Raw genomic sequence first — 26,835 nt, 5'->3', positions numbered from 1 at the left:
TCAGTGTCTTCAAAAGGTTTATATACACTGACCACTGACAAGTGGCTACCTTTGAACAGCGATGAGACAGTTTTAAGAGCCAGGAACACTGGAAGGAGGTTTTAGAAGTGGAAAATAACTTACCCATCTAAAACAGGGGGAGAAATTTAGGTAAGCAGAGCGCAATTACCCGACTTGGAATTTGACCAAGACACAAGAGTAAACACTGAAAAAGTGCCACACCACTGGAGTATTAAAAACCAAAGTAGTCTGGTCATGATATTAGACGTTATGTGGTTTCTGTGGATAACACTGGAATTAGAACTAGAACCCAGTTCACAGCTCCCAGTCAGGGCCTTTCATCAGTTTCTGACCCTGGAAACCCTGGACAAATGACAATCTTTCTGTGTCTCTAAGTTTTCAATTTTTTTATCAGGTAAAGTGCCTGCCTAATTCGCATGGAGTTTACTAGGATTTTTGAGAGAAAATACATAGAGGGGTTTGCTGTCTTGAAACACTGTATCAATCCACATCACCATGCAATTTTATTGAAAAATTGGCAATAATTTGGCCCAGGCTAATGTCCATGAATCTACTTAACATGGAAATGATCAAGGCACCTGAAAGATCTGTATCCCTCACCTCTGGTCCAAGTTCTTTCTATGCCTAATTACATTTAGATGAGCCAGCTAATGGACTTCCAAGCTCAGTAAAGATGGCTGCAGGCCAGTGGGACAATAACACACACATATAGCAATCATATTCTTTCTGCTATAGAGAGTAGTGATATAAATGCTGCAGCCTTTAATTTAAAAAACTTTTTTCAATGAATAGTTAAAAACATACTGCTCACTATATGGAACATGGCCTTGGTAAAGATGTTTTCAATTTGGGGGGCCTGCAAACAATTCTATTACTGTCTAGTAGTCCTTCGGTGATAATTTCAGAGCCGCAGGATCACAAAGGAGCCCAGGGCCATGATTATACATAAACTATATTTAGATGAAATGTTATCAAATCTAAAAAGGAGATATGTTCTGAACTTACCTTAGTTCAACTGCATTCTGCCCTTCTACACAGTAACCAGTTATTACATTCATAGGGTTGTTAACAATAAAGCTTTGTGTAAAATGTGTCCTTTCACTATTTCTGGTAAACGCTAAACACCCCTTATTAAGCCGAGGACTTTGGCTGGTTCTGTTGGCACTGAATCATTAAATATTCATGTAAATAGCACATTAACATTTGATGATTAAACAACTAACAAGGTATGCTATTGCCAAGCTAATCTTTTGCTCCTTCTAAATTAGTTGTTAATACAGTGTGCTTTTATATATAGTCTCATGTCCAGAAAACAACTAAATCTTTCCCTTAGATGCATTCATATTTTAAACATGCAGTATATTGTCCTACTGATTCATTGTTATTGCCACAAGAAATTATAAATCCTCTCAAAATATGGAAATCACTCATTTAATCATTTTGCCTAGGAAATGGTGCAAGCCTTTGTGTTGAGGTAGAAATGTTTTGTTTGTTTGTTTGTTTTTGGATGGGGAAAATACATTAAGCGTAGAACTTAGCCAACTGGTTCATCATTGGCAGTTGCTACTGAGATGGCTGTTGCCATCACCATTTTCATGCAGCCATTGGTGTCAGTGATAACACCATTAATATACATAGCCATTAGCTCTTAGTGGTATGTGAAAAGGAGCAAACCATCTGAGAAGGAGTTCAAAGATATGAAAGCCTCTCTGTAGGCATTCGGTGAAAGGTCTTAGCTAAGAATTATGGTCTGAGCTTTCGTGTTTACTATTTAGAAATGTTCTCCCATTACTCTTGCATGAGCAATTGCTTACAGCGTGACTGGGCATGAAGTCTTCATCATGTTATTTTTTGAGTCTCAATGCTGAATGATCTGTAAACTGATAACGCACCACACTATGTGCTGTTGGTGAATGTATTTTGTGATCTTACCGAGTCTCAGATGACTCAACTGAGAGTTATGTGGCGATGTTATATGGAACTCCTCCATCATCAGCGTCACTCTCGCTGGCAGAACGTGGGTAGTGTTTATAGACATTAAGGTTGAGGTTGGCTAATTAACCAGTAATAAAGTAAGTGAGCACACCATCAAGGCTGAGTACCTGAATGCTGATTAAAATGTCATCTGTGACTTGACCCAGCACCAATTTTATATCTTCAATGGTGAAACCAACTAATGGATCAGTCTCTGAAGTGTCAGCTTCTGGCTGGGACTCTTCAGGGCCTTGTTCTTGATTCAACCCCTAGAATATTAAAAGTAAACAACACTCAAGTGATTTCTGGAGCCTTTACTGATAGTAAAGGTTTCTCTCGGGTAGTTTTCTATCAGAAATGATGTCAATCTGGAAGGATTTTGATTTGACGTTTTCCTGCATTTTCATTATTCATGAGCATCATGACAAATCAAGTAATGCTGCTTTTACCTACTCTGGGGAAAATGAAGGTGGAGATCGGGGAAGATGGAGTAGAAGTAATTAAAATTGATGAACCACCCTCAGCTGGCCCACTTGTGAATCAACGCCAGAAGAAATATTTATATTTAGCTAGGAAAAATCAGAGGGAAAGAAGATAGAAGAGCATTTTGTTCTTTCTCTCCTATCCTCTAGAGAATATAATGCTCAGATAGGGTGAATTAAGAGACACAAGGAAATATACCTTCATTTCCATATCCAGTATTGGAGGTGGCTCTATGAATGTTGAGTAAATATCAAATGAGATTCCTTCTTCTAGAGGATCAGGGAAGGGGTGACCTGCAGGCTTCACAACCTCTATCACTTGCTAGTGGGGAAGAGAAGAGCTGTATTATGACAAAGTCTTTTGATGAGTAACCACAATTTCAGGCAATATTTATAAAGTTCCAAGTCTATTGTTTTTTAAGTGCCGTCGCCTCTGAATTCTTGACGCCGCCGACCTCTTAGCTCTCTAGTGCTTTTTGTGCTCTGTACCTGATAACTTGCATTTTACTTTCCCCCACTGTCTAATTTTTCTGTACCATGGAGTTTAGAACTTCATTTTGTACTGCCTTGATCTTGAGTTGTTTCATGGGTCAGTGTCCCCTTCCTCCTGTCTACCAGCTCTCCGGAGGTAGAGACCATGTTTTAGATCCTCTGTGCATCTTCTCCAGTTCTGGCAGAGGGTTTCGCGCTTAAAACACTCAATAACAGCCTAATGGTGATTGATATTACTCAGTAGAGCACAGTTGTTCTTGGAGACAATGGTGAAGTGGCCAAGAGAACCTGGTGATGAGGACAATAAAGGCTCTCAAGGTTAAGGTACATAGCCAGCATACAGTAAATCAGAGAGGAGATTTGCAAAGTCAAGCAGAAACACCTAGGGCAAGGCAAGACGCCACTGTGAGCATTTTAATAATTCTGTGGCAAGAGTGCCAACCAGAGGAAGAGTGACAGGTGGTCAACAGTGGAAATGAAACGAGTTAAAGAAGTCACCTTATGCGGTGTCCATCTCACCATGACTTGGGGGAGAGAGCGGAGATGAGGGTACTGATGGCATTAAACACCTGATGCATCTAAACGGTTCCTCTTGCTCTGATTTCATGTTTAAAAGGCAACGTTCCAATCGTAATCTGTGCCTTCCCATCTCAGATGATCTATAGACACACCCAGTTGAGTGCTCTGATCTTCATGCCTGTTACATTCCTCATTGGAAATCAATAAATCCATGTTCTAGTTTATTTAGTGAGGTCTCGGGAGCTTGTTTTTGTGGCCCTAAGATGAAGCTACCCACTGTATGCTGACAGTCTTTAAGCCTACAAGTTTTAAGACAAAAATCTAGAAATGTGTAAACTCACCAAATAATTAGCATCCCATGGGGCCTGGAAACACCCTGAAATCATCACATTCATTTCTAACTTCTCTACAATATTTCAAATAAACTTACATGTTATAATACTTCATCTTTTACATATTAATATTTTTGATTTAGATAGGTTTTAGAATGAACTGGAGGCTAAGTTATTGCTTGGTCATAGCAATGTATTTTGCCTTGAATTCATATTACTAATTTTAATTTGATTTTATAGGAAGTTGCTGCTTAGTATAAATATATAGAAGGACTGAAGTGCCGTAACTTTACAGTCAAGGCAATTTGGAAATCAAGAGATTTAATGATTGTCTTAAGGTCAAATAATTACTTGGTGAAAGGGATGGAGTTAAACCCTGGTGTGCTGACTTTGTGGCCGATGCAGTTTTCGGTAAACTGTAATATGTCACCATGTTGTCACATTTGTGGCAACTAACTAACATTTGTTAGTTTCCCAATACTAACTGATATTATTAAGCACTTAATCTTTATTCTATTAGATGACATCATTCCAGATTGTCTATCTTAAGTTGACTAAATGTTAATCGAAATAGAAGATCAAAAAAAAATATGAGAACAATCCTTTTCTCTCTTCACTTTCATAAGATACTGTTTTTTTCCCGAAATGGGACATACAAGCATTTTCATCTTCCCACAAAATTATTTGTACCATTTTTTCACCACACTTCTTTTCTACCCTCCTGCATCTTATATTGCTCTTCATTTTACCAAGCTAGAAAAATGAAACGGCTAAATATATTTTAAATCCTCTGAAATATTATAGGTAAAATAAATAAGGGGTGTGTGTGTGTGTGTGTGTGTCTGTGTGTGTCTGTGTGTGTGTCTGCGTGTGTATGTGTATGTGTGTGTCTGCGTGTACGTGTGTGTCTCTGTGTCTTCTGTGTCTGTGTCTCTGTGTGTCTGTGTCTGTGTGTGAGTGTGTCTGTGTGTATGTGTGTCTGTGTGTGCCTCTGTGTGTCTGTGTGTGTGCCTCTGTGTGTCGGTGTGTGTGTCTCTGTGTGTGAGTGTGTGTGTGTGTGTCTGTGTGTGTCTGCGTATGTGTATGTGTGTGTCTGCGTGTGTATGGGTACGTGTGTGTGTCTCTGTGTCTTCTGTGTGTCTGTGTGTCTGTGTGTGTGTGTGTGTGCCTCTGTGTGTGTGTGTGAGTGTGTGTGTGTGTGTGTGTGTGTGTGTGTGTGTGTGTGTGTGTACTTCTCAGCTCCACATCATCACTTCTTTGGTGGAGTGAAGCTCCTATTTATCCCAAGAACCTGAAGCTCTGACTGAGAGTTGGGCTTTTCTTTTCCTTGAATTTTATGAGTGTAGCTCATACAGCTATTCATTTGATTTAATTCATGCACAAAAACTGGCAGTGAGAATTTCTTTACTTCAGGGTGTTTTGCATAATATCAATGAACCAAACCACAGCTACATTTTTCTCTTTCACAAAGAGTTACATTTGGCTACGTTAGTAAGATACCATAAGGGAAAGGAATGTCCCAATTTCAGATAAGGGTAAATATAAAGTCATTTCATTAGTAGTAAGAAGGTACACTGTCAAACACATAGTTTGAAATAAACATAGTGCCCAGAAGCATCATAGTGATTTTTTCCCCCATTAAGTAGCCTTTTTAAAAAACAAGTTGAAGGAAAATTAGAATCAATAATTGTGGTGAGAGCACAGAGCCAGCAAATATGTTTAAATGAAACCGTCTGATGCAATACTTTCTTTAAAAAATACAATTAGGCCTTTGTATTTTTTTTTAACAAAACCTCATGTTTTACAACATCACTGGTTCTGTAATAAAATCTATTTAAAACAGAAAGACATGGTCAGCTTTATTAAGTTAGATTTTCTGAAAGAACGTTATAATTTCCTCAAGTCTATGAATAGTTGAAGCAAATTAAATAAAGCTAGTTTTATAACTATTTTATACATTCCTGTAGAACTGTAATTGTCTCATATTTTTTCCTCAAAAGTATAATATGTTACCTCTTAAATCTTTAAAATAAAAACAGAAAAAGGATCAAGCATGTTTATTAAAAAAACACTCCTATTTGGGACTCTGATTTAGCAACCCCCTCTTTTAGTCTATAAGAGAATAGCACCCATAATCTTCAGATCAGAAAACAAAGAGAAAGACTTTAAGTGACTTGCCTGAGGCCTAATGCTGAGATTAAAAATCAGGAGTTTCTGATTATACATGTACATCATTTGGCCAAATGATTGGTTTTGCTTGACTTTCAAATACCTCCTAAATATTACTTTGAATGTAAAGCAATAAATGTGTTTCTCTTGCCATTTTTGAGTGCTTGCACACAAATGGATATAATAAAAACAATCATGTTGTTCCATGTGAATGCCATTTATATTTTTTCTGATAATGAGCAGACCATTTGAACTAAGGTGAGTACATTAAAAGCTCTAATAAAGAAGAGAATAGATTTCTAAACAGAATAATGAACTGTTAAGTGAACGTACAATAAATAACATCTACAGATGTGGTCGCTAGAAATTAGTTTTGCATAACTTACCAATATACATTTCCCCCAGATGTTATCTGTTACATGAAAATTAAGTTACTTATAGTGTTCATTAAGTGCACATTGCATTAGTGTTATTTAAGATGGTTTATAATCTGAGTTTAGTTGCATTGTGCCATGGTATTTAAAGAATATCAAGTAAATGGCTTTTTGGCATAATTTAATACTCATAAGTACAAAATTTCATCACCAAACATTATGTAGCTTTAAAAACATCCAAGATCTTTACTTAGAAGCCAAATGAAATCACTAGAGCTCTTTTAAGAATTTACATATTCAGTATGAAATGGACATTTACCATGGGAATAAATGATAGGAATTTTGAACCTCCTGGAACTAAGGACAGGGTCAGTTTAGGTCTGAAAAATACTTATAAGAATTAGAATCTGCTTCTAGATCTTATTGTGTCTGAGAAGTATAAAGATTTTATCTGAAAATTGTGTTACTGCATGTTTTCTTTTTCTACTTTATGTGTTAACATTGGTAGCATTAACTGTAGTTTGTTTTTGTTTGTTGTTTTCTTATTCTTTTTATTGTTATTTATGATTGTTTTCCTTTGAAAAAAGTGTAGGTGATTTGTGGGTACTGTTTGTATCACTGAAACCTATGATTAAGATGGCAATTATTAACTTATTAAATTTAGTTATTAGGTTATTCAAAATATTAAAAATGCCATTGAAATGACAACTTTTTACTGTTTTGAATGCCAAAAAAAAAGATAAATCTGTTAAACTCTTTTTGGGCTATAGACACATAAAAAACTGGTATGCTTCAAAAAGACACTTATTTGGAATTGTCAGATGATGACTTCATATATAAATCAAAACTTACTACAAACTGTCAAAGTTTCAGGAAGAAAACTTTATGGCAAACTTCTCCCAATACTAACTAAGGAAAAAAAAGCACAAAACTTCCTATAATGTTTTAACTATTTTCTCCCTTTGAAAAAAAGGCACTACTCATTTGCAAGTCTAATTAAGAAGTACTGTGTCATTTTGGAACATTTTAACACAAATTGTAACCCATTGCCCACAATATACTACACATAAAGTAACAACACATGAATGCCACCTACAAAATGCAATCAACTCTGGTAATGTCATACTGAAGCCATAAATTTAAAATCAAAAGAGGAAATTCAAAAGCTGAGATTATCAGAGAAACTAAAATTAATCCATTTCTAAAGTGTTTTTCTTTTGTGTTCAGGCCATTTCAAACTTCTTAACATACCCTATAAATGTAGAAGATCAATTCTGCTACAAGAGTCCTCGTCCCCCTTTGCCTTTTTGACCTGGAAATAAATTCGCAAATGCAGCACATTAATTTTCTTTCCTATGCTTAATATGCAGTATTTACGTTTTGAAAGGTTCAAAATGTTGCCAGGCTTCTGCAGGGTATGAATAGACATCTAATAGCAACTTCTATTTTTATTCACAGCATACTGGTAGTTTGAACATTTATAACTTAATAGAGCTCTGAGACCACCAGATTCACAAGCTAATCACCTAGACAGTGAATGGTAACACAGTACAACAAGTGAGGACAGGAAATGAAGACTACCCCGTCCAGCTGAAGCTGCAAAGACGAATTTAAGTTGGCGGGCCCCAGTAAACCAATTTGCAATCTGGCTAGGGCACTCCAGTTAACACCTTGTGCCCATTTTATTTGTATCTCTTGATTTGATCTTGTTTAACATGGGCTTGATATTTTTTCTAAAAAATTTAGATAGTTAAACTGATTCCAGAGTATTTAAGACATCTTTAGTATTTCTAAGTGTACTTCTGCATAAGAAAACACTATAATTTGAAAAGAAACACTATAATTTGAAAAGAAATCGAGTACTCCTATCTTAATGACCTCAGACAACAAAATCCTCTCTAATGAATTTGAAAAAGGGTACCTTCTTGTAATGTCAATACAATTTAACAGGAAAAGATGCTTTGATCTGGCTCTGGTGCAAACACTTCGTGAGAGCTAGAACAGTACTTCAGATACCCAGATTTTCTAAAGACGGCAATAATGTGGAAGATAGACCACTGAATGATAGGCTTTAGACTTGGCTCTATTCCTAATTGTGTGATGCTAAGAAATCCCTAGGCCTCAGTTTATTTATCTGTAAAAGGAAGGTAATGATAATCGCTGCCTGGGTACTTCATCGAATTGTTTCAGGGTACAAATTAGATAATGTGGGTAAAAATGTTGGGAGTTCTTCAAAGGGAAAGTATTATTAAACCCAAAGGTGTATTATTATTATCACTTATAATTACTGTTATTATTGACAGGATCATCTTTCTAATGCCAGCACTGGAAGACAGATTAGAGTAGCCATGCTGGGGATACTGGTTCATGCTATTTCTATATTTAATTGTTAACATCGCCCAAGCAATCCAATTAACTCAGAAGAATTTGTCAATGAGGACACATCATCACCCTGTTTCCATATAGTCTCAATTTTTAAACTCTCAAACATATATCCAATGCCCTTTGATTTAACCAATTCCTCGGATCCAAACAACTTCTCCTTTGGGACTAGCATGACATAATTAGGTAGTTAGGCGGCCTGGTCAGGACTCCTGCAAACCACCTCATTTAGAAAAGGAGAGTGTTTATGCCCAACTTCCAAAATTAGAAAACCTGCTTCTCCCCTCCCCCACAATTTATCACTCTTTTTATCTTTTGTTTTTCAGCATCCAATGTGGCCTGTGGTTTCCCAGATTGAGTTCAATTCAAATATGATTTCCTTTAACAAATTTCGTCAAAAGCAAAGTTAGGGCAAACTTTCAACATGTCTTTCTTGTGAAAATTGAAATACCAGAGCTCTTACAACTACTAAGTTCAACATTGTACTTAGTTTCGATTCTTGAATTGACCTTATCTTGCAACTTCCTCAGGGTGAGAGGCTGAAAATACGGTTGCTTCCATTAAAAACAGTTAGAAAATAACTAATTCTTTTCAAAAATATCTTCTAGAAGCCACTCAGGGTATATTTGTTTAGCTTACTAAGTTATACTCTAAAAGGCATATCCTTGAACTCAGAATAAAGTATTTCAAACAGTTCTGATCATGGGTGAATTTTTGTTTGGTTTCATCTAGGATGTTCTATTTAAATTTGAGGTTTTTAGTATTTAAAATTGAGGAAATACTCTAAATTATCTCTTGTTTTAAGAATTGGGAAATTAGGTATCAGTTAGAATAATGAGTTATGCAATTATCTTTGTGGAGAGCCTATGTTGAATTATGAAATATAAATTTAAAATTTTGATTTTATAAATGTTGCATTTTAAATACATCTTATGGTAGCTTATATGAAGATTAAGCTATTTCATGGCTTTTATACTTGATAATACTCTTTTTGAACAAGTACCTGTAATTGGCAGAAATTATAAGAGACTACAAATCATAATGGTTAGAAGAGAAACTCCAGTGGAAGAACCCTAAGTCCTTGGTTCTTGTCCTTCTCTTTTCATGGACTTCCTGTTATTTTCCCAATTTAAGTGATCTGAGTAAAATGAAGTTGAAACTATTTGGATAAAGGTATACATGTAATTTACTTAACGTCAAAGGATATGGATTGAACTGCACTTCAGCCCTGAAGACATCAGTTGAAAGAAAAAGAAATCTTAAAACTATATTGAAATTTATTTCATTTAGAAATATAAAGCTTTTTTGGCCTAAACTAGAATGTTTGTAAGTGCTATGAAATATTTAGAGAAGTCAACATAATATTATTATTCCTGACCTCTTAGACCCAAGATGTCTATTTTAAGTAATCTGACATTAAAAATGTGCTGACAAATATAGATTAAAAAACAACACAGGAAGTTGTAAATCAGTTGGTAAGCCTTAGCATCAAGGAAATAGGAGACCACGAAAATATACTCATTTACTTTAGCCAACCTCAACCTTAATTTTTAACTAAAGAAAATTTGCAGAAGGCATAATGTTTATATTTTGGATATTTTATTCATAGTTTGTATGTTTCCTTTTTCTCCAGTGGGCTCATAAATTATTACAAGGAAACATGTTGTCACAGCTATAAATATTTCCCTCTCTGCTTAGCTTCCGCCACCTCCCTCCCCCCTCCTTTTTAAAATCTACACTAACTGATTCTGCAACTTTGGTCAGCAGGGCAGGATTTTCTTGCTTCAGAGGAAACTGCTGTTGATTACACTTATGTGCTCGGCATTCTACAAACAGGGCTCTTTTCAGGAAGCACCCAAGCCCTTCCTTCCATGCAGGGCAGCCCTTGTTGTGTACACAGGGGTGTCATTGTTTCAGTGACCTAAGAAGAGGCATGTCTTCCCCTGCAAAGAACAGCTCTAGGTACCCTAAAGTTCTGAGGCTTTTCATGGAATCTGAATTCTTGGAAATTAACTACGAAACTGACTTTGTGGACAATGGCGTATATGGCAACAGAATTTTATCAAAAATCTTTCACCTATAAGCTGTAAATCATGCTAGTTTAGTTAAAAACAAACAAACTGAAATAACAGCAACTCTGAAAAATTTGGGTGGTATCTGTATTCCAGATTTGAATGTTTTAGAAATCTGGATTTTTTTTTCCCCCTTAAATGTGTAGTCAGAGTCCTAGACTGGCTCTGTAGAGAGTATGTCTGAGATGTGGTTTCTTTATTTGTAAAATTAGGGGGTTGGACTAGGTCATCTCTAGTCTAGTTACAGATGTTCTATCCTATGTTACTATATTTCAAGTGGTTTTTTCTCTATTTATACAAGACTCACAGTCGCCAGCCTATACAGAACCTCAGATTCAGTATTTTTATGTCATGATGTAGAAGAATATTTGGATTACACACTCAGTACTTACTGGAATCTTAGACAGGCTGAAGCTTGTCCATTTATTTCTACTTAATTATCTTCTCCAAACCCGTTCCTCCTCCATTTGCTTTATCTCTCAGCTTCTTGGTTACCAGACTCAAAATCTTGAGGTTGTCTTCAGTTGTTAACTCTCCCTTGTCCCTAACATTAAATCAGTCACAAAACGTGTTGGGGGCACCTCCGTGATGTCTGCCAGACCTGCTCCCTTCTTTTTCATGACAATGCCCATGGGGTAGGCTTTGGGTCCAAGTTCTTGCCTTAGAGATCTTGAGCTCCAGCCACACTGGGCTACTTGGCTTGTGCCTGGCATACAGTGGGTGCTCAATAAATATTTATTATAAGAAAAAAAAAAAAGCATAGATGGAGGTGCTTTCCCAGCCAGGGTCTTGCCTGTGTTACCTCCTCTGCTGGGAGGGCATTTCTCTCTCGTCCCTGTCAGCTGATATTCCATCTGGGTTTCCAGTCCAGCTCATTCACCTCAGTGACCTTTTTCTTGTGCTTCAGAGTATTTGCTTGTTCTTCTTATGGTACTCGTTACATTGTGCCCTGAATTACAGCCGTGGATGAGTGATCTCCCATCACTTCGTAGAAACTTCCTGAGGGCATGGACCATGTCTTACCGATCATGAGACCCCAGATCAGGTCTTTGTAGGCAGGAAGCATTCATTAGGTGTTGAGTCTTCCGTTAGGGTAACCATTCATTTAAAAATGTTTAGGGCTGCCAGTCTGATCAGCTCTGATTCAGTTTAAAAATTTGTCCTGAAAAATGATACCACTTGGAGAAGCAAACCTAATGGTTTATTGTTGCATCGGGGCAATGTTTGTATTTCTCAGTTGATGAATGGAGCCCTAGAGTATTTGTTTGATTAGCACAATGCCAAACAACTAAACGGCTTTTCACAGACTTGACTGTATTGCTTAAACTGACTAATAGTTGCCTTATAGACAAAGAGCAGTTTAAAATTCTAAAGAATTCCTCAGAGGTACCGCTCTCCCCATGTAGTTCCTGATGGGAGTAACACCAGACAATTGTTAGACTTTCTGAGTTGCCTGACTCCAGGGGCCATGATTCACATTGCTCTCCATGGGTTGTCTGCTGGCACCCTCGACCCCCAAAACAATGTGAATGGTACCCATTGGACTTGTGGCAGTGCTGGCCACCACCAGGAAGATGCACACTTATGAAGAGAAAAAGCAGCTCTCGTTCATAGGGAGCTTGCTCTGAGCTTGGCATTGGGCTAATTAGAAAGCACATTACAAATATTAGGTCCTTCAATTCACACTACGTTGTAAGGAGAGGTTTTTTTGATCTCATTTTTTGGTGAAGAACCTAAAGTTCAAAGAGGTTAAGTAACTTGGTCAAGGTCACATAGTTAGAGAATGTGGAATTCCCTCAGAACTTGAACCCAGATCTATTTGACTCCAAAGTCCATGTACCCAAACCTTAGGGGCAAGTGAAACCCCACTTATGGTTCTTTATGGATTCTCCCAAAATGTTTCTCTCCAGTTTACAAGTGAGGAAATAGAAGTTCAGAAAACTAAAATGATATATGCATACCAGAAAGCATAAGCATCTGAAAGCATAAGTTCTCAGGGAATTTCACAAAGAGAATTTGTTCACTGGTTCCTCACAGCACCACAGCGCATTGTTCCAAAATAAGTTAACAAAAGTAAGGCATGGAGGATTGAACTTTTTTTTTAAAGATGGCAAGATATAAAAAGCATTTGGTTTATAAAGAAATTTGAGAACATGCTTAATTCATCTGAGTAAATAGGAAAGTCTAGGAGCATCAGTTTGCTTTTGGTGACTAAAACTGCATGTTCCTGATCAAATAGCAATTTGTCCTATTTGTTGTAATTGTAATTACTGTTTTCATTGGAATCACAGTTGTTTTTTTTCTTCTAGGAACAGGCACGCAGAAAAACAACCAATAACCTAGATAGTTAAAAAACACACTGAGAAATGGGTATGGCTGTGTGAACAAATCTCTTGTGATTATTCTTCCACTGTGTGCTGTAATGTACTTTAAGTCCATTTCCATATTTCTAATTAACACTTAGCTCCGAAAAACTTTCTGGAGGCCATTTACATGACAAATGGGGGAAAAAACAAATTTGCTTTATCAGAAAATTGACTATAGACTATTTTGGTGGCTTTTATTATTTTTACATTCTAATGATTAAAATTAAATATAGCCCAGTGACTCACGACAGAAGACAGTGAAATAATTTTCATGACTGATATAATTTTAAAGTCAACTTGGGTGAATAAGATATTAGGTCTGTTGTGGACGACTTTCATTGTCCGTCCTGCGGCTCTAGTTTCTGATCAGTTCCAACCATTTCATAAAAAGAATTAGACAGCTGTGCCGAGTTACTTTTCTAGCACAAGCCCATGGTGCGTTGGCTTTATCTCAACAGCTGTCCTATAGGGACTATATAGTGCTGCTTCTGTCCTGCGGATTTTAGGCCCCTATTTCCATAGTTTGAATCTTTCATTTCTTTGAGTGAGAAACAGAGAATGCACAAATATTATTTTAAAATTCTTTGCACCAAAAAAACCTATGTCGTCTGCTACATTGAAACACTGTCATTGTCACAAGCAAAAGGCATAACTGCAGCTCTCTGAGGATGCTTATTCATCCATGGTCCCCCAGCAAGGGCCGCTGTCCTCATCTAGAACATGGGGGTAACAATAGTTACCCACTGCATGGGTTTTAGTGAGGATTAAATCAATGTGTGTGAAGCACTTACACAGTGCCTGGCATGTCGGAAGAGCTTAAAAGTGTGAAGCTTGTTTTTAGTTTTAGATTTTCATGTCACATACTTAAGTCTACAATAAACAAAGCCTAAACAAACCTCTTTGAGGGTAGGGACTTGGTCTCTTTTGTTGTTTTGATCCCTACTAGACTGCCTGGCAGGTGACTGATAAACAATGGGAAAGTAATAAATATTTATTGAATAATTGAAGGTAGGAAATCACTGTGGTCTCATATGGTCAGTAAATCATTCTATTACTATTTCCCCCTGTTATGTAGTCTATTGACATAGAGGGTGCCAAAGTTTATGAAATGTTTTCTGTATCTCTCCCCTGCCCTCCCACTATGACCTATAACTCAGGCTGTTCCTCACCTGGGTGTCCAGCCTGGCTCCTTGACTTTACATTTTCCTGCAGTGCTAATGGTTAGATCCTTCCAGGGGGTGTCCATGGAATTATGCAAAATGAATAGACTGTGGTGGTAAGACCAGAATACTAGGATGAGTGTGGCCTGTTCCCTGATGAGGAAATTATTCAGGCCAGGAAAACCCTTGAAGGATCGTTCTGGTTTTCACACTTGTATGAACACAGCCTTGGTATGAGGGGTTGCTAATGAAGCCGGAGAATCTGGCCCAGCATGTTAATTTACTCGATCCAGGGAACTTCTGAGTATTTATAAATGAACTCTGTACATTAGGCAACTGATAGTTAGATGAGAAAATCAGAAAACAGCACGTGCTGTAATATAGTGCTTCAATAGGTTGTAATATAAATCGACTTTAACAAAGCTAACATCATTTAAGTAATCAAAAACAAGCAAGGACAATGAGCTACTGTTTCAAAATTCTGCTAAGAAACCAGAACTAACCCCTTTCAAATAATAAAGGTACATTGCAAAACTAAGTCATAGTATTAATTAGGTTAGTCTAATTATTCAATCTACAACCAGGTCTTAACAGATTCAGGATTGGAGTATCATTGGAAACATCAGCCCATTGATTATCGTCATTGCCCTAGGAGAAGATGAAGGTTTTACCTCTGAAGGATTTGGAGTTCAAGGCATGTTCTGAAGAGCACATAGAGTATCAAAATGTTATGAAATGACATATTCTATTTCTGAAGCTTCTGTTTTGTTTTTTCTTTTAAATTTTATTTATTTATTTTTGGGCTGCGTTGGGTCTTTGTTGCTGCGCGTGGGCTTCCTCTAGTTGCGGTGAGCAGGCTTCTCATCTAGATGGTTTCTCTTGTTGTGGAGCACGGGCTCTAGGTGCACGGGCTTCAGTAGTTGTGGCACGTGAGCTCAGTAGTTGTGGCACATGGGCTCAGTAGTTGTGGCTTGCGGGCTCTAGACTGCAGGCTCAGTAGTTGTGGCACACAGGCCTAGTTGCTCCACGGCATGTGGGATCTTCCCAGACCAGGGCTTGAACCCGTGTTCTGTGCATTGGCAGGCAGATTCTTAACCACTGCGCCACCAGAGAAGTCCCTGTAGCTTCTGTTTGTATTTGAAAATTTTATTCTCATTCGGCTCAGCAGTGATGGTAAATACTAAGAAATGACTGGGAAGATAATCTTTTACAGTAATTCTTTATTCCAAAAAACACCATTTTCCTTACAATTTATTGGTTTGTTTACTTGCTTATTGGTAAATAATTGGATACAGAAATATAGCATTGCAACTAACTTATTCCTTTGTCAGATCAATTTTTCTATTGGTATATCATAAGACATTTTATTATTTTAACGAGAATTTTTAAAAAGTGTTTGCTGTTATATCTCTGAACTTCATCATCTCACTAGCATCTGTCAGATTTAATCAACTACAGGACTACCTTATAAAGATTACCTTATCAGAAAAAGTGTCATCTTGTGAGCTGAGGTGTGAGAATTGCAAAATAAAGCTGAGCTACACTAACAACTGCTGTGCTAATTTACTGTAAATTATGTTTTTTTGTTTGCAGAGATAAGACATGAGAAGTGTTTCTATTTAAATTCATTTCCTATTATTTTAACATAAATACCAAACAGCTCAACAACAAAAAAAGTGAGAACATAGAATATTCCTTAAATAGGTTCTGGTGACAGTGAAATTTATTTTCTAAGCTATCGGTACCAGTCATGTCACACTGTTCTGGGTGCAGAATCAGGCAGCACAATTAAGACAAAACATGGATGCTTAGAATGCTAAATGGAAATTGCCGATTGTCATGTGAAGAGTGATGATTTATAGGATATGAACTGGAAATAAGTGCATAGCAAGCTGGTCTACAACAAAGCTTTAATTCACTGGGCTGACACTGTAAACTCATAATGTGTCGACCTGGCATCAGCTATGATAGATTACGGCTGTTCAGAACGCACAAGCATGTCCCTTTAATGAGCATTCTGGGAATCGTAGTTCAGATGACCCCAGTAAAAACAACTATAATGGTTTTAACCAAGCTGGTTCTCTAAGAAATGAAAAAATCATGATGAGTCATTATATTATTAAAATTCAGAACTAGTTGGCAATGAATCACATGAAGTTATCACCTTTAAATCATCAGAGTATAAATTGGGTCCTATAAAGTACCATGAGTCTCAACGTATTTCTAACAAGATGAACCTCTTATATAAGCAAGATTTTATTATTATATTTATCATTATTATGATTAAAACTAGAGTGGAATTTAGTGCTCATAAAAGTGAAGGGCTAATGTTGCTAGCTTGAGCCAGAAAGAGTATAGGCCTGTATTTGTAGACTGCTTTATGTAGCCCTGCCAGTAAATTTCGACCATTCTTGTTCTTATGAGTCAATGCCAGACATGGGAATTTGTATGATTCTTAAAAAAATGTATTAGCGGATAGGCATGTGGTAAGAGGGCCCCAAATCTATTTTTTTTAACCAAAACTGGAAGTTGAACTCTAGTCTCGAGAACCAGTTGTAGGTCAACCCAAGTATTTCATACTCCCGACCCCTTAAAAAAAAAAATACATTGGATCTTTCAAAGAAATAGAGTGGAAATACCATTTAAGAGAAAAGTAAAAAGCCATTTTGCCGGCTTTGCTCTGATTTTCCGCTAGTAAGCTTCATGCTGTACCAGATCACATTTAAAAGAAGTTTTGCTTCTTGTGTAAGATTTAGATTTCAGTTCAATTCACTTGATCTGGGTGCATTCCATCCAGGCAGCCCCATCACAGGCAGGGTTTCTGCTCTCACAGGAGTCAGTCTGAAGGTGGAGTTGGAAGGCAGGGGATACAAACACCTGTACAATCCATTATAATGATATGTGAAAATGGCTACAGTTTGGTTAGAAGAGAAGACTATTGGGTTAGTCACACTTTATTTAGCTGATGACAGAATGACTGAATGATGTGCCGGTTAGGGAATAAGCCAGAGACAAGAGCAGAGAAGGGAAGGGCATGGTGGAGTATGTAGGTGGACACCATGTCAGCTAGCTACTCTTCATAATAATCACCCAGAGGCAGAGGAGTAAGTGGCATTAAACCACCTTCGTATGAAAACATGTGAAAATAAACTTGGCTCTTGAAGAAATTGAGCATAATTGCTAATTACTGATAAAGACTACTTTAATAATAAAGAAGAACAGGACAAATACTGTTGTTGGTTGATGGTTATTTTTGCTTAAAATGTTTACAGTTGGAGGGACACAAATAGACCTCTGGTCACAGATTATGAAAAACACATTTGATAGCTAAATATTAAAAAATCCAAACATTAATAACTACTGACATTTATGTAGCCCTTTCCTCCCAAAGCCCTGGACAAACATTACTGACTATATACATACACAAGAAGAGCACTGAAATACTGCTACTCTTGCAAGTGCCTAGATACTAATCCAAGACAAAAGTAGCAAATGGCTGATCTACTTAAATATAGGTCTGCAGAATATAGGTGTGCATTTAGAAATAAAAACTCAGACCACAGCACCTCCCTTCCAAAATGTTTACCATATTTTATTTCAACTTTATTGAATTACTGGGCTTTTCAGGCTCCATTCTCTTAGTAAGACACTTAAGGGGTTTTGTATTTATTCTTAGATGCTGGTTTATGATTGTTGTAGGGCAGTGAATACCAGGGCTAATGGCGCCTCCTTTCTGAGGACATCAGTTCTGACTCCTCAGTGCCTCCTAGCGTGAGGAGGGCTGATAGGCCAGTGCAACACAGGAGTGCCTCCTATGGAAGGGCGAGTTTTGTTTCACCATGAACCAAGATTGTTATTAGTTATCTGAGAAGAACTATCTGAACAAGTTTCATTTATGAAATGAAATATTAGATTAAATGAACTGGTGCTGGGCTGCTTGGTGACACTGATTGAAAAGATGCCATGTTTGTTGTTAATTACTTGAACAAAGTGTAAATTACACAGCAATAATCATTTTTGAAGACCAGAAAAGCAAACGTTTAATGTACACTCTTAGGGCTTTTACTGTAAAATATTATTTATTTTATTGCATCCTCAATTTGATTGCATTCTGGCAATGACAGAAATATAATTTAAATTTCTTGACGTTTCCTTTAACGATGTTATATTTTGGAAATTTTCGATTCAGGGATTATTACAAATCACTTGCTTTAAATTTTAACATTCCTTTCTCCTCTATAAATCCTGTATATCTTCAAAAGTTCAGCTAAACTCCCAGGTCCTCCTTAAAACTTTCATAATTTTTCCAGAAAGTAAGGCACTCTATGTTTTTAAAACTCTTAATTATACAATCATTCTCAGTGTGCCTTTACTGAGTATGCACTATAAACCAGCACTGTCTAAGCCCTGGGTATTCAGGGATGATCATCAAATATTCCTCTACTTTCAAGGAGGTCACAATCTAGAGTGTGTGTGTGGGGTCTTGGTAGGGATGACACACAAGAAAATTGCTAGTATATGTAGGGTGTTCTAGAAGTAGAGAAGAAAGACAGCTACTTCATTCTGGTTGGAGGCAAGAGAGGAAGAGATTCAGGGAAACTGTAAAGGGGAGATGGTGCCTGTATTAAGTTTTGAACAATAAATAGGAGTCAGCATGCAGATGCGGTTGACACAGAGAGAGAATCCCATACAGAAAGACACACAGACATACAGACAGGGAAAGTGCATGTTCAAAAGCACAGAGAGTAGGAGAGCATTACAGGACAGGAGATGCACGTGGTGTTGGCGAAAGTTGGGATCAAGTAGGCCTATGTTTAGTTCCAGCTCGCACATTTAAGTCATTTAATTTCCTATAAGCCTTAGGTTTTCCATCTGTCACCTGGGGCAAGTAACCTTCTGACTGACAGTCATCCAATTGGTAGAGCCCATTTTCTTGGGGATTTTGTGGGAACATATATCAGAGTCGAAAATGAGAACAATGGAAATAAGAGTTATCCCGTTAAAGTCTAACAATGACAAAATGAAATTTTGTTTGAGGGCTGATAGTGTTTTAAATATTTAAATGTTGCAAAGGTTTTAAATTTAAAATATGATTTATAGTCTTTTAGAGTAAATCATGTCTAGAAGCAAGTGTACATCTGTCTTTTGCTATAGCTACACTGAAATGATGCAGAAAAAAATAAAAAAGAAATCAAGGGATTTATTTTCCATATGTCCAAATAATATCCAGCAATTTTTAAAACAAGTTTAGCAAAAGTTAGAACAATGTATTTCCCTCATCATTTGCTGAGAGGAAGGCTGCTTGATTAATGTAATTAAAGGGTTGCTTGTAACTCAAGACTCAATTAAAAAAATTAATTTGGCCTTATTACTTTACTTCCAACTGGTGGTTTTCCTAGTGTGAGTTTTGAGCTAAAATCTGTGGCTGCTTGTTCATGACACGTGAACTGTTTTAGCACATCCTTTCCCCTGCTGTGCATATGATTAAGAAAGCAGAGGTTAAATAGTGCAGCAAAGAATTGGGTAAATTCATTCTATTTTTGCTCACAGTGCCTTTTCGTCCCCCTCCCCCTATTTGGGACTGGAAGAGTTCAGAAACCTATTATCTCCTCCTGAAATTATTTAAGATGTGTTCTTAGGCTGAAAATGTAACTTCTCTTTATTAACGTTTTCTAGTACACTGATTTTGTGATGGCTGTGCTGTAGATATTATCTGTATTGGCAAGAAAGCCAAATGCAAGTGCATCCTAGCATTTACTGAGTGCACATGTATGCTAGGCACTGTGATAAGCATTTTGCATACACTGTTCTATTTTTACTTGTGATAATCCTATGAGGTAAGGATAATCATTCTCATTTTCAGATGAGGAACAAGAGGCTCTGAGAGGTTATGCTATTGTTCAAAGAGCCCACAATTAGCAGGTGACAGAACTAAGGTGCTAACCCTGGTCTATTTCATTCTAAACTTGGGTTCTTATCGATTTGCATTTTTTTTTGTAGGTAGAGTTTGATTTAAAAGATTTAAAAATAGCTCTGGTAAAGCATCTTGCATATACTTGGTGCAACACATGTTAAATTCAGTTGAGTGAAAATTTTATGCTCAGGAGGGCAAAGAACAGTTGTTGCCCTCTTTGGATTTATAGTCTAATGTGCGCATGACTACAATATAAGGTATGAACAGCATGGAAAGGCAGTGTAGTACAGTGAGGAAATCAGGACAGACTCAGCATGTCTGAAAGGGCTCTATATTTCTTCCCTTAAACCTGTTCCTTCTCCAGGCTTCCAGGTAATGGTGCTAATATCCACCCAACTGTTCAAATCAGAATCGGGGTGGGGGGTGGGGGACCGGGTGCACAGCATCCTTGGTTCCTCCCTTTCCCTCACCCTTTACATCCAACGCCTCAGCCACTCCTGCCAGATCTGCTCTGAAATATATTTGGAATCTACTTCTCCCTACCTTTCCTGCCACCACCCCTTCCAAGCCACCCAGATGAGAGCCATCATCTTCTCATTCGTCTCCCTTCTCTGCCTACCCAGTCAGAACCAGGTACAAGGAGAAGCCAGAGCAGGCTTTGTGGAGCCTGAAGCTAAATTATGAAAAAAATCGTGTATACAAGTGAATGTATAGAAATCACACAAGTGAATACATAGAATGATTAAGGAATTAACAACAAATTAGATATATTAAAAAGCTGACCAATTCCACAAGTATCACAGAATTTTAAAATAAGTTAAAAATTGTCAACTGCTTGACCTATATCTATAATACATTTCACTTTATTTCTTGGGCTTCATACTCCAACCAGCTCTTCATATGACAAACATTTTGTAATATTATTTTCCACTAGAAAGATTATTTAGTCTTTCCTCTAGCTTGGTTAATAGAAATTGTTATTATTATTGATATAGTTTAGAAAAATTTCAGCTTCACAACTCATTATTGGTAATATCATGTGCATTTTAGGATTCATGTCAAATTTCAAAAAACCCGTGGCAAGTTTCCTCCGTATATGAACTGTAAGACTTAAGGTCCTTTTCAGGTTCTCTTAGGCAGCAAACAATTTAAAATAATCTTATTCCTTAGAAAGATGGCACTCATTAACCAATTTGTGTCAATGTCTCCACTGTAGAGTAATATTATACATTTGATGTTATCTTCAGTGATATTAGTATTTTTTGTAAAAAGGCAAGAAATTAAAATCTTTTTACAACGTGTCCATGTGATTCACTCCTCTTCACTAGCTGGACTGTTAAGCAATCTAGCCTATTCACTGCTTCTGTTTAAAAGCGAAGTCGATAAACTGAACATCAAAATTAAAAACTTTTGTGCTTCTTATTGAATTACTACTTTTGCTATGATCTGAATTTGGGGGGGTTACAATTTACTCACTGGTGTCAGAATAATTTCTATTGATTTAATTTCTCCTCTGCATTGCTCTTATTTCATATTCTACTATATTTTGAATTTTTCTCAGTTCTTTAATAAATCAATTTAAAAATGACAAAAGAAGGTTCTCTGAATATAAGTCCGAATCAGAAGCTGTAATTTCTCAATTGTTGAACTAAAACATTCCAAAAGTCTGCCCAAATTACAGTTAAAATGATATATTCAAAATTTGTTGAATAAAATGTTTGCATTTCATTTGCACTTGGGTTTTTATTCCAAGTCTTCAAAAATATATTTGCGTTCTTAAAATGTCATTTAACTCCTATTACAAGACTTAAATATCTTTTTACATAGCTGATGACTATTAGAATTTTCCATAGACTAGCTTCTTCCTCCATACATTTCAAACCTGATTTCTCCACCACTACTCACACATGTCCAGGACCTGGCCCTAAAGGACACACTCACATCACAATATGACCTTGTAGCATGACGCAACCTTGTATCATGATGTCACACTGGGTGGTAGAAGCCACACTTGCACTAAGATGGCTAGATAAAGACTATTATATAAGAGTTCTCTCTCCCAATTCAATCTACTTTCTAATGTACTTGTCTAGCCATAAATCTCCAACTGTCTGTAGGAAGTTTATATTTTGTCATTCTAGTGTCACATTAAATTTAATGTATTTAACACTAAACTCGTCACCACAACCCTTAGTATCATTATGAAAACTGTCTTTTCTAATTATGTCAATGGCACAATTACTGTGTTTTTTTTTTTTTTGAATTTCATCATGCTTTTAATGCACACTGACAATTTTTTAAATTTGGAAGGCAGGAAAAATTTTTACAACTGAATAATTATTAGTGAACATTTATTTTTATATGAAGGTAATACATAATCATTAAAGATATTAGTTTTAAATCTAAAAGCAATCATTAAAGGGTTTGTTATGAAACATTTACATTTGTTTAGATTTGGCAGTTATGTCAGAAGAAAATACTTTTATTTGTGGCTTTTGAGAATAAAGCTACATCTTTTAATTTCAAAAACTATCTAAGTATTCTCTCAATAGTGTAAATAATCAAACTTTTATCAGGCACCTCCTTAACTTCTACAAAATTTGTAATCTGTGAAAAAAAACCCAACAAAGACATAAAAAAGAAACACTAACATAAAAAGTTGTAAAATTTTTACAATAAAAAAGGAACATATATGGTATTTTCCCATATACTGGGAAAAGGTAACATACTTGGACAGAGTGAAGCATAAAATAGAGAAATTAGCATCTCAGTTCAAAGTAGGAAAAACTTTTGAAAAGTCACCTTGGTAGATTTGTGAAAGGGGATTTAAAAAGATGGAGCTGGGATTTCTTGGTGATTCAAGAACTATGTTTTCTTTCATAGCAGCCTGGTGGAACCAAGGTGGGTAAGGTTGGGATATAGTGTCCATTGCTTTCAAAAAGGAAGCTGCTCAACAAATGGAGCTGGCACACAGGGACATCCACATGCAAAAGAATGAAGTTAGATCTCTAACACCTCATGCCATACACAAAAATTAACCCAAATGGATCAAAGACCCAAATGTAAGAGTTTTATAAAACTACAGAATTCTTAGAAGAAAACAGAGGTATAAAACTTCATGATCTTGATTTAGGCAATGATTTCTTAGATATGACACTAAAAGGACAAGCAACCAAAAGAAAAAAAATAGATAAACTGAACTTCATCAAAATTAAAAACTCTTGTGCCTCAAAGGGCACCATCAATGAAGTGAAAAGACAACCCACAGAATGGGAGAAATGATTTGAAAATCATATATCTGATAAAAATCCTGTATCTAGGGACCTCCGTGGTGGTCCAGTGGTTAAGACTCTGCGCTCCCAATGCAGGGGGCCTGAGTTCGATCCCTGGTCAGGGAACTAGATCCCGCATGCTGCCACTAAGAGCCTGCACGCCGCAACTAAAGATCCTGAACGGGGCAATGAAAATCTCGCGTGCCACAACTAAGATATGGTGCAGCCAAATAAATAAATAAATAGATAAAAAAAAACAACAACCCTGTATCTAGACTATGTAAAGAACTTTTACAATTTAACAATGAAAAGACAAATAGCCCAATTTTTCTAATGGGCAAAAGATGTGAATAATTTCTCCAAAGAAGAGATATATATAGGAGGTATACATCGAAGCACCAAGTAAAAATGGGATATTCTAGAACTGCTGGTCAGGGGACTTTGTCACCCTTTTCACTAAAGGGTTAGATTTTCAGCAGCCAAAGGCAGCCATTCCAAAGTGAATGTGATAGAACATAAAGAGGTGAACTGAAATGATTCACTTTGCAGTTTGAACAGTAGTGTTTCACAGGAAGGGAAAAAAGATCAACCTTGTATTTTTCTGACCACATAAAGGCTTCTTCTCTTTGTAATAAAGTAGAAAAGCTCTCTTCCAAAAAGAATATACAACTGGCTAAAAAGCACATGAAGAAAAGATGCTCAACATCATTAGCCATCAAGCAAATGCAAATCAAAACCACAATGAGATACACTTCATACCTACTAGGATGGCTATAATAAAAAATACAGACAGTTACAAGTGTTGGTTAGGATGTGGAGAAAATGGAACCCTCATGCAATGCTGGTAGGAATGTACAGTTGACCTTTGAACAAGACAGGGGTAATGGGCACTGACACTTCATGCAGTCAAAAATTCACATATAATTTACAGTTGGCCCTCCATATTGGCACAATTACTTTTATATTCTTTTGTTCAAATCTGTACAAGTTTTGATTCATCTTAACTTCTTAGTTTTTCATATCCAAATTTTCATCAACTTCTATGTTAAATTTTCTTTATAGTATTTCTTACATATGTCCATTCCTTTCCACTTCCATTGCTACATCCTAGTCCTATTTTTTTTTTAACATTTCTCAATTTCCTACTTTAGCTTTCTGTTCCCCAATCACTTTTCATTTCGCGATGTTGTGTATAACATTGCCAAGTTACTTTGCTCAAAATACTGCTTTTATCAATTGCTTTTTATAACATTTAGATCATAGTTCTTACCAAAGATGGAATAAAAAAAGAGTTCAAATTTCTGAAAAATTAAAGTTACTTTTATATCTATCAAATATTAATTTGGATGAATTGAGTGGAAAGCCATTCTGAATTTGACAGCTGTCTGATTTATAGCATATTTTCTAAATAGAACTTTACTTCCAAGTCACAGCAGTTCTCAGCCTCTCAACCAGGATTTCCAGAGAATTTAGCCCTCATGCCCAAGGCATCTACTGTTTATAATGAATTAACTTCTCTCCTGTGCATCTAGACTCTTACTAACTATGTACCATCCTTGAGAAAATTAATAATCATTTAAATAATTTTCTGTAGGACTTTGTTCTCTTGCAGAACCCCTGTTAAAAAGACTGCTACATTAACTGAAATAAACGGTTAATAAAATGTTACAAGTAGAGATTCTGGATCTACCTTAATAACTTAGGAAAAAAACCACTTCATTTATAATTAGCAATGTCCATTTGCATATAAACAGTAAAAGCTGCCAAATTCAAACCCTGTCCTACTTAAGAGAACAGAGGCTGTTAATAAACAGCCTCCATGTAATATTGTCTATATTATGTGTCTTTGTTCTTTTATAGACTAAAGTTTTACTATTAGTGCAGACCAGGTTGATGTGTCTGAAATTCTAAATTATTTGGCTTTGAATTAATGAGGATTTTAACTGAATATAATCTGCAAGAAGTTTCAAACTGCTACAACATATACTGTCCAATATAATTGTTAGGTAATATAATGTATACTCCAAAAATCTGCACGTTCAAATTATATGAAAAATACAAATATTTTGAAAAGCGAAACTATAAAAAACATTTTGATTCTGGAGCTATCATTAAAAATGTTTTAAATCTAATTTAATTTAATTTTCAAAATGAAAAGTGGATAATATTTGTTTGTTAACACTGTAAAGTAGTGACATTGGTGTACTGGGATAGCATTTAGCTGTTAATGTGACAGAAAACCCAAAATTCAGCAGCTTTAACAAGATAGTATTTTATCTTGTCTTCTCATAAAAGTCCAGAAGTAAGCAAAAGAAAGCTGCTACTTTGACTCTGCTTTGTATGAAGTCTTTTGGGGTCTGGGCTCTTTCTAGCTTGTTGCTCCTCTGCGCTGGCCTCCATTCCCGAGATTACCTCATGGTCCAAAATGGTTGCTCCATGTGAAGCCATCCCTTTCATATTCTACCCAGAAAAATAGGAGTAAGGCAAAAAAGAAGGGTACACTCCTTCCTTTTAAGGACAATTCCGTTAAGATCCACACTTTACTTCTTCTTACATCTCATCAGCCAAAACTCTTGTGGCCAAGTTTACTTACGCATTTACTGGAAAGGAGGCTGGGAAATGAAGTCTATCCTAGTCAACTATGTGCCCAGCTAAAAATCTTCTGTTAAGGGAAAAAGGGAAGAATGGATGTTGGGAGACAATTCAGAGACTCTACCATATATACTAAATTCTTATCTCTTTGGGGGAGGAGAGGGTAGAATCTATGCCAGCAAATTACACCCAGCTGGGCAGACAAAGTTTAATCAGCTGTTTCTCAACCTTGCTTGTACATCAAAATCACCATGGAACTTTTAAGAACTAGAGGTGCCAAGTCCTATCTAGGCTTACTTGAACTAGAATTATGGCGGGGGGTAGATGGTGGATCAAAAGTTAATTTTTAAAAGCACTATAGGTAATTCAGGTACACGGTCAGGTTTGGATAGGGTTCCCTTGGTGGGATATCTGAACCACATTATTTCAGAACTAAGAGAAGGGACTATAGGAAAGATTGACTCAGAACTGTTAGCATCTCCTCACATATTCCTTTCATCCATCATTTATCTGACTTCGTTACCTATTCTTGTCTTCCTTGACTTTCACCAAGCCTTCAGAGCAGTTTTGCCACAGCTCACATGGTAGAGAGGGGAATAGGAATTTATGACTTAAAAGTTTCCTGCAAGGAACTTAGGTGACAGACAATGACAACATTCACAGCTATGAAATGAATTACTTGAAGGCAAGGCCTTCAACTTTTTCAGGAGGACC

The 26,835-nt window shown here is 36.5% G+C and overlaps 1 protein-coding gene across 3 annotated transcripts in view; it reads right to left on the bottom strand.

Moving 5' to 3' along the window:
• Positions 1-26,835, bottom strand: part of CABCOCO1 (ciliary associated calcium binding coiled-coil 1) — a 127,645-nt gene that overhangs the window by 5,147 nt on the left and 95,663 nt on the right. For all 3 annotated transcript variants that reach the window (XM_029245579.1, XM_029245582.1, XM_029245580.1), the window contains 2 exons: positions 2,677-2,799; positions 2,124-2,264 (listed from right to left, as the gene is read on the bottom strand). In XM_029245579.1, coding sequence (XP_029101412.1) covers positions 2,124-2,264; positions 2,677-2,799 — 264 coding nt within the window. The remainder of the gene's footprint in view (positions 1-2,123; positions 2,265-2,676; positions 2,800-26,835) is intronic.

This window comes from Monodon monoceros, unplaced genomic scaffold (genome assembly GCF_005190385.1).
Source record: "Monodon monoceros isolate NGI ecotype Baffin Bay Population unplaced genomic scaffold, NGI_Narwhal_1 Super_Scaffold_4, whole genome shotgun sequence".
NCBI classification, from domain to species: Eukaryota; Metazoa; Chordata; class Mammalia; order Artiodactyla; family Monodontidae; genus Monodon; species Monodon monoceros.
Note: the sequence above shows the minus strand (reverse complement) of the source record. Positions and strands in the feature narration are given on the sequence as shown.